At 45.8% G+C, this 17802-nt stretch overlaps 1 protein-coding gene across 1 annotated transcript in view; it reads left to right on the top strand.

Annotated features, from left to right (window-relative positions):
* Positions 1-1677: 1677 nt before the first annotated feature.
* The window catches only part of adarb2 (adenosine deaminase RNA specific B2 (inactive)), a 1014773-nt gene continuing 998648 nt past the window's right edge, over positions 1678-17802 (top strand). Inside the window, 1 exon segment of the mRNA XM_072508292.1 lies at positions 1678-2170. Within this exon segment, the coding sequence (XP_072364393.1) occupies positions 2071-2170 (100 nt within the window). The 5' untranslated portion in view covers positions 1678-2070.

The raw sequence follows: 17802 nt of genomic DNA, 5'->3' as shown, positions 1-17802 counted from the left end.
CACTAAATTGCCCCTTAATTGGAAAAAAATAATTGGGTACTGTAAACTTAAACAAAAAAGGACAGTTACTGGATTATGGATCGTCATGAGCCGAGTTGTTGCTGTGTGTGGCTTCATTAAGTTATAGTCCCAGTCTTATTACATGGAAATGTGGGACGAGCAACAGTAGTTCTGGGAAACAAGTCCATTCAGTTGTCTGTGAAACTATTGGCCTCAGAGTTTTAACCCCCCCCCCCCCCCCCATCAAGATTGGAGCTCGAGTGCAATAGGGGACACTTTCTGGGCCCATGACCACTGCTATCTAGACGTCAAGGGCAGCGGCTACCTGGGAACCCCACCACCTGGAGGTTCCCTTCCAAGTCACTTACCACCCTTACTTGGAAATATATCGCCGTTCCTTCACTGCCGCTGGGGCAAAATCCTGGAGATCCCTCTCTAACAGCACAGTGGATGTGCGTACACTACGTTGGACTGCAGCGGTTCAAGAAAGCAACTCACTATCACCTTATCAAGGGAAATTTGGCATGGCAAGAAGTACAGACATAGCCAACGTCGCCCACATCTCTTAAATGAATTTTTAAAATGGCAATAGGAATAGCCCCATTCAGCCCGTCAAACCACCCGGTTAGTAACCAACCCTTTAATGTTCTCAAATCATCGTGGGTGCTGGAATTTTTTACCTAAAAACAGAAAACGCTAGAAATACTCAGTCGACCAGGCAGCATCTGTGAGGGGGGAAAACGAAGGGTTTCCTTTTCAGGTCCACCACCTTGCGTCAGAACCTTGCATCAGAACCTGCTAGACGTGCCGAACTAAAATCCAGCAATCTCGAATTTGACATTTGCATTCGGTCCCCAGCCTCAAAAACGTTTTCTTGAAGTTGGGTAGGGGGGGGGGGGGGGCGAGTGTGTTCCATATCCACCCCCCTCCCCCCCCCCCCCCCCCCCAACTTTGTGTGAAGAGATACTTCCTGGTGTCAGCCAAGAAGGGTTTTGCTCCAATTCTTCAGCACACGTTGTAAGGCAGCAATGTGTACAAATGTTCGGGAACACAGGGGAGGGGATGAAATATCATGCTGGGTGCAAGAGCTCCTGGCGGTTGGAGCTGCAGAAGTTATATATATCTCCGCATGTAGAACAGACAGCGGTGGGTGAAGTCGATTCTTTAAGAGATTGGCCTGTTTGAAATGTAAGGAAATGTATCAATTTAGGTGCAACAGGATTTCCTCACTCTGGGCATAATTAAGCTGCTAATTGATTACAAGGATTGCGGCATCTGTGTGTGTGCGTGTGGGGGGGGGGGGGGGTGGAGAGAGAAGTGCATTTGTATTTAAGGACATCGATACAGTTTAAGGTAACAGCAACAATATAAAGCCTCTGAAATCCCCCCTTTATGCAGTATTGCTCCTGTAAACGGTGCCTCGGGCTTTGCCTAGGATTAGCGTTAGCTCCCAGACTCTGTTCATTCACCACAGCGCACTTTCCGACTTCAGCTCCCCGGCATCGGTCAGCCTAATGGGACCAGAGTTTTGCAACTGACGGTGGGAAGGGGAGGGGAGGGGGGGCTGAGCTAGGTCGAGGGGAGAGGTGGGAGGGAATTGGTCGCTGTTGATGTCACAGCCAAGAGACAGTCATGATTGGATCTAATTATAATTTGCAGCAGCAAATGGACTAGCTTCCCTGCACGATTGCCTGCAAAGTGGTAGTGCCAAGAGAGAGAGAGAGAGAACCTAACAGAAAGTAAGGTTTTGTTGTATTCAAAGCCCGCCAGAGCAAGCTGGAGATCGCAGCTTTTCATACAAGGACTAGCTGACATCCGTTTTAGCCTGGGTCACCTCATCCTCCCCAAGTGCTGAATGTGGCAGCTTCAAAAGGAGGGAGGCAGAGAGAGAGAGAGAGAGAGGAGAGGGAGCTGGAGGGGTTGAGAAGTGAAAGAGAGAAGCGGAAAGCGAGTCACCTACACACTGAGATAATAGACACACAAAAAAACAAAAAAGTGGGGTGAAGAAGAGAGGGGGGAAGAGGTGGGAAGGACGCCCCTTGAAGTATTACCTTCTCCCAAACTGCGGCAATGGCCTCAGTGCTGGTGAGCACCAGAGGCTCGGGGAGTGCAGGCAGTCAGCTGAAATGCAAGTTCAAGAGGAGGCGAAGGAGGAGATCCAAGAGGAAAGGTAAGACGGGGGCTTTTTCTTTATTTTTTGCTTGTGTTTGAAGAGAGTGTGGCGGTGTCGTTTTAAGACCTGGACCCTGGACAATGCCGGCAGACGACTGTCACCAACTGCAGTGTCCTATTAGCCGGAGATATCAATGATGTGGTGCAGACAGTGGCTGGTTAAAAGTGGAATTGATGAGGGTTTGAAGGATGCAGTGTCTCTCCAGTCAGTGATTGTCGGCGCAGTCACTCTGTTCTCGCGGGCTCTGCAGAAAGACTTAACCGAGAGAAGAAGTGGTGACTTTTGACTGGAGGTATCCCCCCTCCCATTCCCAAGTCTCTTAACTATAAATGCCGGTAATGGTACAGGGAGCAATGTGTGAGGGGCGTACGACATTAATGACAATGGGAGCAACTCTCTGCCTTCCTCCTCCCCTGGCGGTGCCAGTTACTGTTCCTGCCGTGCTGGCTGTGGCAGACCAAACTTGCCCGGTGTCCTTCACTCCCTCTCTTGGTCACACTGCTCTGAGCTTAAAGAAGACAAGGATGCTCAATCCGTTCTTGAAGACAAAGAATATTCCTTTTCTTTTGGAAGTGTTATGTTACTGAAGTTGACATGGCTTTGTTTTTTTTCAAGTTGAGGCAGTATTTCGGGGTCTATGCTGGTTTCAGTAACAGGATTACACCCCCCCCCCCCCCCCCACACACACACACACACCTCTTCCCACTCAGCCGAACGCAAATTGGGACGAAGCGGGGTGGGTAGGGGGTGTTGGCAATTGCGGAGAGGAATCCTCTCAATGGCCCCCTGATAACAGGCAAAGGGTGTCCTGAGGCCCAGTCGGTGACAGTCCTTCGCCTCCTGGGAGAAGTCAATGTCATTCGAAAGAACACTTGTCCGAGTTCTGCTGCAATTGCCCCCCCCCCCCACCCCTTCCACCCCTTCCCCCCTTTCCTCCCCAATCCTTGTTCCCCCATTACAAACAGAAAGATCACATCGGGGGAAATGCCGTGTGTTTGATACCGGCTCCAAATCGCCATGGAAACACAACATAAACACCCGAAGCTTTTACCTTTCAAAAGTTGCAGAGTCTTTGTTGTCAGAATAACGATGTCAGTGTTGAGTTGTAATTAGTGAATGAATAACCCCCCCCCCCCCCCCACACACACACACACACACACAGACAGCCCCGCTTTTGTATGGGTTATTCAACTAGTTTATTAAACTGTTCTGACTCTAATTTCCGGGGGTGGTGGTGGTATAGATCAAGATTTCTACTGAACTGGTTCACATTCCCTTACAATGTCTCAAACTTCAGACCGCTGCCTTGTCACAGCCCCGTGAGCATGATGGTGTTCCGTCAGTTGGGTTTCATTCATTCATTCCGAACCCCACCTTCAGGATGTATCGCACATAAACTTTTTGCAGTGTGTTGTGCTAATTTTCAATTCAGCTGTAACAGGAATGCATGGCAAGGAATGTTATTTTCTAAACCTGACACATGCATATACACACATGCACCATGCATACGTGTATTTGTGTATATGTAACATGTGTATATGTAAATATGCATACATATGTATGCGTGTGAGATAGATATGTTTATGTATATATCATGTGTGTACGTGTGTGATCTGATATATATGTGTGCCTATATATATATATATATGTGTGTGTATAAATGGGTATGCCTATGAAAGTGATATATATGGGTGCGTATGTATGTGTATAATACACATATATTAATACTCGTGTGTGTGTGTGTATATATATATATATTTCACAATCCAAATGACCTGGTTTATTTTCAAGATAATGTTTAAAATAGTTAGGATTCAGCCTCTGCTAAATTCTGCCCAAATTAGCTGACAAAACGTGACGCATTCAGCCGCAATCATTCATTTATTATGTTTTGTTTTCCAAATTAAATGTTTCGGAACTTTGTAGAAAGCTGCAGAGACACTGGCAACTTCACAAGAGAGAAAGAGCGATCAGAAGCGGGAGGGAGAGAGGCAGAGGAAAGTAAGACAGGTTAGGGAGGAGGGAGAGAAAGACAGTGTAAACGGGATAACAGTGTGGCAACTCCCGAGAAGTAAGAAGAGGACAATAATGCTGAACTCATGACGGAGGGTAGAGACCAGGTGAAGAGATGGAGAGATGGACACCAATATAATGGAAAGAAGTGGGTGTAGGAAGCTGATACTTGGAAGTGACCGTACGTGGGACTTTTCCTTTTAAATTACACATCCATGGAAACAAGAATATTGAAAAATCTGAGTTGATTTGGTCCTGGTTGCTTTCGAACTCTCTGCACAGCCGGGCTCTCTCGGCTCCTTACAGAGGTGCCCCCCGCTTCCCGCCCGCTGGCAGCCGAGGAGGGAGCAGAGTGGATTTGATGGCAAAATTAAACCGATTCGCCCTTGGCGCTGTGAGGCGTGTGACGGCAGCGGGTTGGAATTGCATCAAGGGCAGCGGCTCGGCAACTAAAAGGCAGAAATGTCAAGATTGCCCCTGGGGTTCCAGGCGCCCCGAGTCGGCGCTGAACACTTGCCTCCCGCCAGGTTTCCAGGGCAGTCACCATCATTGCCAGTGGATTTCCACACTGAACAGCCCTTGTCCAGCAATCATTCCCCTTCCCATTGGCTCGGAGCTGAACGGAGCTCCACTCCTTCCTCAATTCCCGCCAGTTCATTTTAACTGCTGGAAAAATACAACTTTGGATTTTAATTGCTTGCAATAAAAGGGAGAAGGATGCAGTCCTTAGCAAGACTCACACAGTACCTGCAGTGATGATGTTTTGTTATTATTAACGGATGAGCCGACCCGGGATATCTCTAATAATTTTCTGATTTTAAAAACGGGTTAAAGGGATATGGGGTAGGGAGGTGAATTTGAGACCAGGAAGAGATCAGCCATGATCTGATTGAATGACGGAGCAGTGTCGAGGGGCTGAATTCTACTCCTTGTTCCTATGTTCCCTCGCCCTCGCTCACTCAATCTCTCTCTCTGTGAACCCCACATAGTTCTGACAGGAATTTTTGTTCATATATTTTATTTTTAATTGACACTGCCCTCCTTCAATCCACTACTTTTAACTTCTGTGACCTTGTTTTGCACTCACGAGAAAGGTTTGGGGGTAGTTATGAAGGAGAGTGGGATTGGACAACGACACGCTCCTTCTGTGGCTGGGACAGAGTTCTTTCATTTCCCAAGAAGTATTGAATTGAGGGCTGTGGGGTTGGAACGGGTTTTACCTCGGCAACGTCTTTACGGAGGTAGAGAAAGAGCTCAAAAGAGCGGGAAGACGTGATGAAGTAAAGCAAGAGTGGAAAGCCCCCGAGGCAAATGCAAGGACGTGAGCGAGATGACACGCCACCTACCCCCAATGGAGCTGGTACCAGTAGAAAACCCGGTAAGAAGCTATTGAGAAGACAACTTGACAATTTGAAAGCCCTTCAGGTGTCGCGCAGAGTGTCTGCCTGGCTATACTGGAGATGGGGAGTGGAGTTGGCGGGGGAGCAGGGGTAAGGGAATGCACTAAGAATTGGAGGGGTTTTTTCAGGGCGTTTTTGAAATCTGGTTTGAGGATTTCAGGCGAGGGGATTCCAGAGGGCAGGATGTAGTGGGAGAGAGAAGACAAGGCGGCGAGGAGGCTGAAGACAATAATTGGTAGTGAATGATGACGCCCCGTCTCCCAGCTTCCCAACCTAACAGGTCACCCCAGAGCACATGGATATCATCATCACACTTCAATAAGTCATCTTAAAAGGATATCCCTCACGTCCCTCATTCGCGATTTGATTTCAGTATAACGACTTTTGCCTGTAACGACTTCCAGTACACTTGCAGAGAGGGTACAACAACGTGACTTTACAAAGCAACAAAGCAGCCGGGTTTCTAGGTGATTAATCCCACACTCGCCATATTCCAGTGGTGGTGCAAACTGAGGGAGAGAAGGGAGGGTCATGGCTATGGGCCCGAAGCCTGGGACGGGCTTGAGTTCCCGCCCAGCGCCTCTGGCGCCAGTTGGAGGAGTGTTGGGGGGGGGGGGGGGGCAGGAGGCAGCTTTACCCTGCAATTCCCGGGCACCACAGCAGGAATTTCGCAATCACCTCCCCTCCCCGTTGAAGGGAGAAGGCTGACTGTGGGAGCTCACAAAGAAAAGGAAAGTAACAGAAAATAAACTTTCATTCCTTATGGAATGGAAAGAAAATCGCTTTGTAAACAAGAAGCCAGCGGGCAGGAAGGACGGCAGCAAAGTTGTTCCTCGGACACGCATTTTCTATTCAGTGAGGAAAATGATTGGAGTGAATGATATGCTTCGCTAAGGCTCTGAGCGCAGTGTGCAACCTAATAGCCGTGGCTTTCTTAAAAGAGTTCGACATGTCTAAATAGGTGTCAATTTCAAATTCCAAATCACCAAACTTGAACACGACCCCCTCTCTTTGAACGTAGCTTTTTGTAGACTGCACGGAAAGCCATGTTACTGAGGGGTAGCCCTAAAGTGACTTGCAGAGCAGACTGCCACCGTGACGATTGGAGTTGACTGTGGTTTTATTAAACGCCAACTGGGAGCCGTTGTGTAACCCCCGCAGTTTACAAGCAGCCAAGGGCACAGTCAAACTCATTCCACACGCTTCTGCTAAGTGAGTGCTGGCTCCCCAGTGAAATGGTGCTGAATATCATCACTCCACTAGCTGCTACTCCTCGCTCGTCGGTTTGCAGATCAAGTCAGTCCTGACTAAACATCCACACGGTTGTAGTAGCAGAAGTGCCTGAGCTGATATCTAACAACCACCTCGATTCATGTGTGAGCCAGACACACGTCTGGTTGAAGGCAGCCGGCCTCCTCATTGATGAGCAAGCACAGGGACAGGCAAGAAGGAGGCCCACCGACTCTCTGAAACAGCACCCCACCCCAACCCACTCCCCCAACCTATCCCAATACCTCGCCCCTTTCCAATCACGTTTTTATTTAACGTGTTCAGTTTCATTTGAGATTGGTTTGTTTAAGCTGCCCTTTTCATTTATCCTTCAGTTCACTCGATTCAGTTTTACTCCTTCTCGGTTTCATCACAAAATAGGGGTGTACCACCCGCCATTCAATTAGACCAGGGCTAGTTTTCTATTTTAACTTAATCTCGCTACCTTGGTTCTCTCGCCCCAATACTCCACCCCAAATCCACCAACCATGGGTATGGAAAGTTCACCTCAGATTGGGTGATTGAGTTCCTATTTGGCATCACCCCTGAGCGATCTTTGATTTTCAAGGCTGTGCTCTCTTGTCCAGCTCCCTCTCCCAGAATATCGATTGCCCTCTCTCCACCTTCGACCTTTTTTTTGGCTTCACATTTTTGTTGTGTTGCCACATATACAGATCCCAGCGGAGTTATGATTCTGTATGACTTCTTCGGGGAGCTCTGAAGAAGAATCATGCAGAGTTGAATCGTAAACTCTGTTTGCTCTCCCCACAGATAGTGCCAGACAGAATAATACAGGCAGAATAATTCGGCCCATTGAGTCTGCACGATATGTGAAAAACTCTTGACTTGCCTACCTAATCCCATTTGCCAGCACTTGGCCCATAGCCTTGAATATTAAGACGTTCCAAGTGCTCATCCAGATACTTTTTAAAGGATGTGAGGCAACCCTCCTCTACCACCCTCCCAGGCAGTGCGTTCCAGACCGTCACCACCTTCTGGGTCAAAGAAGTTTGTCCTCAAATCCACCCTGATCCTCCCGCCCCTTTAACTTGTGCCCCTGGTGACTGACTCTTTAACTGATAGCTGCTCCCTATCCAGTCCCTCACAATCTTCTGCATCTCGATCCGGTCACCTCTCAGAACTACTGAGTTAATCCAACATATTATATGGGTATTTTTTTGTTTGTTTGCTTAATTGCAGACTCGCAGCATCCACAGCATTTCACTTTTTCTTTTAGCGTTCGAATCTGCTCGGTCTCGATCGAACCTGGGACCTTGGTGCCGTGAGGCAGCAGTAGCCAAACACTGCGCCACCGTGCTGCCTAATCCAATCATAATTTAATAAATTTATCACAATCAAACTTGTCGTTATTTTCTTTTGCATATCACTTACCCGATTAAGCATATTTCCTCATCCGACCTGCGCAGGCTGCAAGTGGGTATTTTCATAAAGTCTATTTTAACTTCCCTGCCTGAAAGAAATAGCCCCTCATGTTCAACAGGCGGTCGGTGCTGCTCCCGTAACTTGGGGAGGGGGGGGGGGGGGAGTGACAGGCGCTGGACAAACTTAAAAAAAAAATGTTTTTATTCTCCTCCTTTTTCACATTTTCACAAATTTACACCCACCAACAATAAACAATAATCAGCGACCCTCATGCCAACTTCCAGTCCCAGTGACATCCTGTTGTAATGCACTCACTGCCAGAGTGTGCCAGAGTGCTGAATGAAAGGGGAATCTCAATCTAAAAGCGGTATTGCACTCTTTAGCAGCCAAATCAGACAAGAGGCAGGCTCTAACGATATCAGTCCTGATGTTCTGTAACAAGATTTGTCTCAAGGTTTCAACCTTATTTTATCTGAGCCATTTATAGCAACTCAAATCCTAGTTTGATAAGGTGGATATAATACAGGGTCTGGGAGCGAGCAGTTCCACTCGTGTCCTGTCCCCTGGTATTTTTGTGATCAATTTCCTGCCAATAATGCAGCTTAAATGTTAAACCTGCATTATGATGATGTAAATGTAACATGTCATTTATTTAAAAGCACATCCTCTTCATTCAGATACTTCCCGCAGCAGCAGCCTGCTGCTATGTGTTGAGATTAAGCAGAGCTGTTTTTTTTGACGGACTAATCTTTAGGACATATTGCAGATTAATATGATGGCTCTGGCTAACCGCTGTAAGCAGATTTGATTACATTTTTACATTCATCCATTCAGCCATTCTGTGACTCGCTGGTCATAATTTTTTTGGAGTGGTGTCAGAGTTACATTTCGTTGACAGAAGTTAGTCGAGGCTGATTGTCGGCAAATCCCCCCCCCCCCCCAAAAAAAAAACGCATCCTGTTCTTGCTCACTATCTGCCAGAAAGCCCACGGTCATTGGGTGGAAATAGAATCATGCTCAACGGTGATGACCCATGTGGTCGAATTGCCCCTCCGCGCAGGCCGTCGAGGTTCCGACTTAACAGACGAATGACAATCACTTGCACACCAGCATTAAACCGGGCATTCAGGACGGAGAATGAAAGTGAGCAGGAAGCATAATGGCGAGGCTGTGTCACTTGACAATACAGCCAGACTATGCAGCGCCTGCAGAGTCGCTGATCACTCTTGTGGGAGACAAGTGTTTGACCCTCAGTATCGTCCCTCTCAGCAGCAACAAGCGGGAACCCGCCTGTAACAAACTCTTTGAACAATCTCAGCTAACCCTCCCCAACGATGGACACTGACACAAAGAAGGAATTCGCTGTATAACGTATTTTGGACGCTTTCAACATAATGCTTGGTAAATGCAAGCACTTCATTTCAATTTACACACCTGCTCAAGATACAATAGGTAAAAGCAAATTACTGCGGATGCTGGAATCTGAAACAAAACTAGAAAAATGCTGGGTAATCTCAGCAGGTCTGACAGCATCTGTGGAGAGAGAATGGGAGGCTTTTTGTCCACAAGTACGATGTCAGTAGACACGGTTTAGAACCCTCACAATATATTTTACCGGTGATCTCCTCCGGTCCAACACACCACACGTGACAACATTGCCTTATATACGAGTGAACAACATTGTTTCACGGTATTAGATTTAAAATGAATAGTTTAATTGAACGAGGTCAGGTTAATTTGAATGATTTTAGTAATGTACGATACAACCCATCGTATTGAATGGCATCGTGCTACAGGAGTTTAACAGGTCTGTATGAAATGCCCTGGTCACCATGTTTCAGCGATGTGATGAACTCGAGAACTCGCCATAAATTCGAGATAAATATGAAATGAGAAATCGAATAGTGTGACCCACTCGTGGGAGATGAGTTGTATTGAATTCTTCCGAGTTAGATTTATTGCCTGGATCGTACTCTTTCCTCTTGTAGCAACTGAGTGTGAGTCAGTATAACCTATGGAGTGTGTCTTGGGACAATATATTCTGGCAGGATTTGGTGAGTCGCTGGATTCTGGGTCTCATATTCTTGCCTTTAACTAAAGACGTTTTGCTCCCATTGATTGCTTCATTTGTATATGTTGAACCATGTCTTTGAAAATTGGACCTGAGCTAAGTAGGAGTCATTCGTGTGTATGTGATTCGTAACTTAATTAGATGAATATCCCATTTATTAAAAAGGTACACGTTGCAAAGGAAACATTCAGATTCTTACAAAACAAAAACGTACTCCTGTTCTAAAACACTAACTAGAATGTTGTTTTTTTGTGTCATATAGTCGAATTGTGCACAATTAGCCAATCGGCATTTTTGTTTTAATGACATTGGTTAATTGCAGTAACCCGAAAATAAGTTGATTGCAACAACAAAAACATTTACGAAGCTTGCATACTGGTGTGAGCTGGGTCAAAACTAAAGTGTTCCTTTAATCTGCGAATCTTTTAATTTTGAGGACCATTGGGTTGCCAAAGCTGTTAACTCGTCTGCATACAGTTTGTCTGGACGATTATTCTTCATTTGCGGGTGAAGTAATTCACGTGAAATTCACCTCAAAATGGTTTTCCTGTTGCAATGAATGAGGGGCTCCAGTCAAGGTCAATGCTGCCCAAGCTTAAAGTGGGAACAAGTTGTCCCGGACGCGCAGAGGTCAGGGGGGAGATGCTAAATAGAATCATAGAAAAATTACAGCTCGGAAGGAGGCCATTCGGCCCATCTTGCATATGCCAGCCCGAGGACACCCAGGTGCCCTTCCTAATCCCACCTGCCTGCACCCACCCCAAGCCCTGTAGTTTAACGTGCAGATTTGAGCAAATTGATTTTTTAAAACGATTGGGGCCTGGTTCGAAACCGCTCCTCAGTTGCACGCGGGATGAATGTTGGCCGGTAGGAGCTCCTATCATTCCTGGTCCTATTTCCAGTTTAACTCGCTCCTGAACGACAGGCCGGAGAGACAGGCTTGTACCTCGAGCCAAAATCTCACCCAGTCTGGTGGAGGGGGGGAAAAATTGATGCTTGTTGCGGAGTAGGATTGTTCCGCACCTATTTCGACGGTAAAACAGTTGTTGTTATCCTTGCACAACAATAAAAAGACTTGTGCAGAATCTGACACGTGCCCCGGATAACCTCAGACCATTCACGCCCAACTTGGCACAAGCTCGTTTATATAAAGTGTGCCCCCCACTCCCTCACTCCCTCATACTTCAGCGTATTCACGAGCAGCCAGTCAATTGAACACATTGAGCGGCACTGCCGGGACTGTAAGTGCACTAATCCGGTTTATTAACACTTCTGAATGCCACAAACGCTCAACCGAACCAGGAGTTGCCGTGGAGAGAACGGACAAAGTTGATAGTTGCGGTGAGAATTCTTCAGCAGAACTTCATAAACGATCATTGTCCTTGTCGAGAAGTCGTGCCGAGCTGATTAACCAGGCCCCAAATGCGAGCCGAGATGACATTTTTCTTATCCTGGCTTGAGATGTTTTTATTTCCGATCTCATCACTGCCCATCACCACCACCCCCGATCCCCATCCCCCCTTCCAATTTTAGGCAATCAGCAATAACTTTAAAGACCGTGTCATCAGTCTTTGCATCTAATGATGTACAAAGAAAGGAAATGAGCCTCAGGTTAAGGCACTTCTGTCATTTAATTGCCGCAGATTCCTCTGGGGGAGCCAAGAGGAAATAATTATTCAGAATGATCAAGCTAAGGAAATAATTTCCCTCGCTGAGGACGCATTGCATGTGTTAACTAGGCTCGATGAGCAGCATTCTTGACTGCTGTCAGATTTACCATCATCCTCCTTCAATACCTCTCCACCTCCAAACCAGCCGGGTGCATTGTAAGTTGCCTGTTTCCATCTCATGTTAGCCAGCAAATCACCAATATCTTCTGTACCTGCTCCTGCAGCATCACCACTGCTGTCTCTCCTTGGTTCCCTCCTATTTCCCATTTACCTGCTGTTCCTAGGTTCGAAAATATAGTTTTAGTCTTCACATGTGCACTGACAAAATTCAGCTCCTCCTCACCGCCACCTCCCTGGACTGCTTCAAGTTGCTAAATTATCAGGCTGTGTAATTGACACCCAGTTATGAATGAGTAGGTATTCCAGTTAAATATTGGGAAGACACACAATGTTCATATTGTCCTCAGTCCCCATTCCAAGTTCTGTACCCAAGCTACCAACTCTCCTCTCTCCCTGGCAACTGTCTGACACTGGACAACTGTTGGCATCGTTTTAATAATAATAATCCTTATTATTGTCACAAGTAGGCTTATATTACACTGCAATGAAGTTACTGTGAAAATCCCCTAGTCGCCATACTCTGGCACCTGTTCGGGTACACTGAGGGAGAATTCAGAATGTCCAAATTATCTAACAGCACGTCTTTCGGGACTTGTGGGAGGAAACCGGAGCACTCGGAGGAAACCCACGCAGACACGAGAAGAACAGACTTCGCACAGGCAGTGACCCAAGCGGGAATCGAACCTGGGACCCTGGCATGATGAAGCAACAGTGTCAACGACTGGGCTACTATAATCCATTGACTCTGTCTACACCTCCTTGGGAAAGTGGGCAGCATAATCAAAGACTCCTCCCACCTGGGTTATTCTCTCTTCCAATCTCTTCATCGGGCAGAAGATACAAAAGTCTGAGAGCACACAGGAACAGATTCAAAAACAGCTTCTTCCCTGCTGACACCAGACTCCTGAATGGCCCTCTTCGGGTCTAAACTGATCTTATGGACTGAACTGATCTTTCTATGCATCTTCTCTACAGTTGTAGCACTACATACCATGTACTTCACCCGCTGTCTATTTTTATGCATTTTCATTATATATTCTCGTATTGAAATGAAATGAAATGAAAATCGCTTAATTGTCACAAGTAGGCTTCAATGAAGTTACTGTGAAAAGCCCCTAGTCGCCACATTCCAGCGCCTGTTCGGGGAGGCTGTTACGGGAATTGAACCGTGCTGCTGGCCTGCCTTGGTCTGCTTTCAAAGCCAGCGATTTTATTGTCTCCCCGTGTCTGCGTGGGTTTCCTCCGGGTGCTCCGGTTTCCTCCCACAAGTCCCGAAAGACATGCTGTTAGGTGAATTTGACATTCTGAATTCTCCCTCAGTGTACCCGAACAGTTGCCGGAATGTGGCGACGAGGGGATTTTCACAGTAACTTCAGTGCAGTGCTAATGTAAGACTACTTGTGACAATAATAAAGATTATTATTATGTATTTATCGTATGTTCTGCGTTTTCATGTATGGAATGATCTGCGCAGAACAATTCACTGTACCCTGGTACATGACGCAATAAATCTAAATATTGTACCATGATGACTTTCCAACCCCATATCTGCGCCTTTACTAAGGCCACCATTTCGACTTCCATATCATTGCCTGACATCACAGCATTGACAAAGTGTCATCCAGACTTGAAACGTTAGCTCCCTCCTCTCTCCGCAGATGCTGTCAGACCTGCTGAGATTGTCCAGCATTTTCTGTTTCTTTGCCTGACATCACACCTTGTCTTAGCACTTCTGCTGTTTAAATGCTCGATGTATTTGTGACCATTCCGATGCACTCCTCACCAGCCTCCTGCATTTTACCCTCCATAATGCCTGAGCTCATAAAGCTCTGCTGCCAAGACCTAACTTTCACTTACTCCTGTGACCGCTGTTTACATTTGCTCTCAGTTACGCAGCACCTCGATTTAAAAATTCTTATTCTTGATTTCAAATCTCTGTCGGGTTTCACTCCGTCCTTTCTCTGTAATCTTCTCCACCACCCCTACAATCCTGCGAGATATTGGCGCTCCTCTAATTCTGGCTTCTTGCGGATCCCCAATTTTAACAGCTGCTCCCAGCTCTGCCTGTAGTTGCCTGGGCCTAAAGTTCTGCGACACCCTCCCTACCCCTCTCTACCTTTCTCTTCTCCTTCAAGAAACTCCTTAAAACCTACTTCTTTGACCAAGCATTTGATCATCTGCCCTAATATCTCATTATAAGTGTCAAATATTTAAGACTTCTGTGAAGCATCACAGGATATTTTATTCTGTTAAAGGTGATATATAACCACAAGTTGTGGCTGTATTCTTTGTGTTTGCGACCCACAGTGTGGGTTTAAGCTGACATTCTAGTTTGACATGCCAGTGCAGTCAGGGACATGAGGAGTCCATTCAGTCCCTCTAACATAGTCCACCATTCAATTAGATCAAGACTGGCCAACACCTCAACTTAATTTTCCCACCTCAGCTCCACCAAAACCCAATCAATCTCAGATATGAAACCTCTAATTGACCCAGCATCCACAGCCTTTTAGGGGGAGTGAGTTCCAGGCTTCTCTTACCCTTGTCAATATCCCTCCTGGGTGGCCTAGTTCTAGTCCTTCCATTTAAGATTCTCTTGCACCACCCGAGACAAAATCGATCAGAGCGTAACTATTAGGGAGCACTGTATTGTCAGTGGGGGTTGAAAGGAAGGGGAGAATTTACATTTGCTAAGGTGGCATGCTGACACATTGGTTAGCACGGCTACCTCACAGGGTTAGGGACCTAGGTTCAATTCCGGCCTTGGGTGACTATCTGTGTGAAGTTTGCTTATTCTCCCCGTGTCTGCGTGGGTTTCCTCCAGGAGCTTTCCTCCCACAGTCCAAAGATATGCAGGTTAGGTTGAAAAAATTTGAAAATCGCTTATTGTCACAAGTAGACTTCAAATGAAGTTACTGTGAAAAGCCCCTATTTGCCACATTCTGGCGCCTGTTCGGGGAGACTGGTACGGGCCATGCTAAATTGCCCCTAGTGTCCAATGATGTATAGGTTAGGTTAAGGGGATGGGGTAGCGGAGCAGTTGTGCTGCTCTATTGGAGGGTCAGTGTAGAATCGATGGGCCAAATGGCCTTCTTCTGCACCATAGGGATTCTATAAATCATGTGGATAGTAAGGATCCTATAGTATTCCTCAAAAAAGTCCAGAGTTTTCTCCTAACCCACTAATTAACAATCCTGCTCCAAGCAACAGCACCAAAATAAACCTGATGCAACTGTCAGCTATAAGGGTTGTATTTGCCTATGCACGAACAGTCATCGCACTTTAAAAGCAAATCATTATATGAAAAGTTCCCAGGCACTTTGATGCTTTGGATAAGGTGCTATTGAAATGCAAATGTTATCATTATAGCTGTGTGTCACACACTGAGAAAGTTCACAGGCAAAGGATTAAAATTCTGAAGAAACATCAGTCTACAAACATTAACCTTTTGAAGGCAACTGACTGCACAATGTAAAATTGCCCAGAGTAATAGGGAACCAAACATAGTCCCATTAACACTGTTCCTCAAGAACACTGAGAAGTTGACATAATTTGAATCTGCACTATCTTTAAAGGGGGTATTTTCTGGGAAAGCGATAATCTATTCCTTTTATTCCACATGTAAAAATGCATTAATGTGCAGCAGTTATGTTATGCAATTATACTGGTTTTCTGTTAAGTAAATAACCCATTGGTAAGATCTTAGGTTGACTTATCAGGATCAAAAAGCATCAATATACCATTTTATGTCTTTTAAAGATAGGAATTGAAAAATACATTTCACTTAAACTCCCGTTTGGAATGCACTTAGCTTTGAAGATATGGAATCGTTTTTTTTCATGATAGATCAGTCTCTCATACTTGTGCTTGAAAATAACTGTTACACCAGTCCTATGAAACTAGATCCAGGACTTCCTCTGATTGGGAGAAATGAGCTGCAAGAGGTTGATATTCCTCTAATCTGTAAGCATGGGTGCATGTGAGAGACAGTGATGCCCTTGTGAAATGCTCACGAGTATCTCAAAAACCAACTGCCTTCTAATATGATTTCCATTAAGTGAGCTACACATAGGGTAATAGATGACTGGCAGAGAGTTACAAGGCAGTAATTCAATCCAGCAGTTCGCATGGATGTCATAAACCACAAGATTGAATTACTGCCTCAAACGCACTGCCAGATATTTTGCACACATTTTCTTCTCTAGTTTAATGCTTATTTTAAAATCATGTTCAATATTTTCCCACTTTTACCGGTAGGCTTTTCAGAATGCAGTAACATGACTTATCTGGAAGAGTGATAAAGAGGATAGCATGGTAACAATCTAATAATAATCTTTATTAGTGTCACAAATAGGCTTACATTAACGCTGCAATGAAGTTACTGTGAGAATCCCCCAGTCACCACACTATGGCACCTGTTCGGGTATACTGAAGGAGAATTCAGAATGCCCAACTCACCTAAGAAGCACGTCTTTAGTGACTTGTGGGAGGAAACGGGAGCACCTGGAGGAAACCCATGCAGACACGGGGAGAACGTGCAGACTCCGCACAGACAGTGACCAAAGCCAGGAATCAAACCCGGGTCCCTGGCACTGTGAAGCAACAATGCTAGCCACAGTACTACCATGCTGCCCTAAGTGCCTGGTGGTGTATTTAACTTGATTCCCCCCACCCTCAACTAATGAATAGGAGAGTCAAATTACACCATAGATAGGATTTAATCGGAGAAAACTATGCAGCAGCTAATCGGGAGATGCAGCTTTGGAATGAATTTGTGGTAAAATAAATTTGTGCACAAGGACATTATTAAGAAATGGTTGTTTCTATATGTCCATATCTCCAGCCTATTTTGCTTGCATCCAGTTATTTATCCAACTTTTACATAAGTGGTTGAGCTCAGAAGCACTTTTTAAATTCCTAGGTCACCGTCAAGCACCTCTGCAAATGTATTTTTCTGACTCGTCACCCATGCTGAACTTCTGCATATGTTAGAGATTTTGTCTATAATTCAGATATTGTAAACTTTCGTTGAAAGCTGTGTGCTTCTTTTGGGTAACCAAATAAGCTAAATCAATAAATTGAGGGATAAATTAAAAGGCAGCCTCTCAAAGTACATCAGAGTACTCGGATCGCAAAGAAAACATAAAACATTAAAACGATCGATATGTGATTAAAGGGTTGATAAAACCTCCCAGTCCCTGCGGTGCCCAGTGGGCACTGAAGGCCTCGATAGCGCCGGTCGGTGGACTCCGTGTGCACCCTTTCCAGGAACACACAGCAGCAAACGTATGTGGGCGGCACAGTAGTTAGCACTGTTGCTTCACTGCGCCAGGGACCCAGGTTCAATTCCTGGCTTGGGTCACTGACTGTATGGAGCCTGCACGTTTTTCCCCATATCTGCGAGGGTTTACTCTGGGTGCTCTGGTTTCCTTCCACAAGATGGTTTTGTTAGGTGAATTGGACATTCTGAATTCTCCCTCAATGTACCCAAACAGTGTGGCCAATAGGGGATTTTCACAGTAACTTCATTGCAGTGTTAATGTAAGCCTACTTGTGACACTAACAAAGATTATTATTATTATTACATAACAGAGGAAGAGGAGCAGATAGTCTGGATGGGAGCCCCCTCAACCACCTGCTGCCTGGACTTACTAATGGCCAGCTTGGCCAGGAGCAGGCCCACAAGGAGGTTGTCCTCCCTCC

The sequence above is a fragment of the Scyliorhinus torazame genome, chromosome 6, assembly GCF_047496885.1.
Source record: "Scyliorhinus torazame isolate Kashiwa2021f chromosome 6, sScyTor2.1, whole genome shotgun sequence".
In the NCBI taxonomy this organism is placed as follows: Eukaryota; Metazoa; Chordata; class Chondrichthyes; order Carcharhiniformes; family Scyliorhinidae; genus Scyliorhinus; species Scyliorhinus torazame.
The sequence above is the reverse complement of the archived record's forward strand: the minus strand, read 5'-3'. Positions and strand labels throughout refer to the sequence as shown.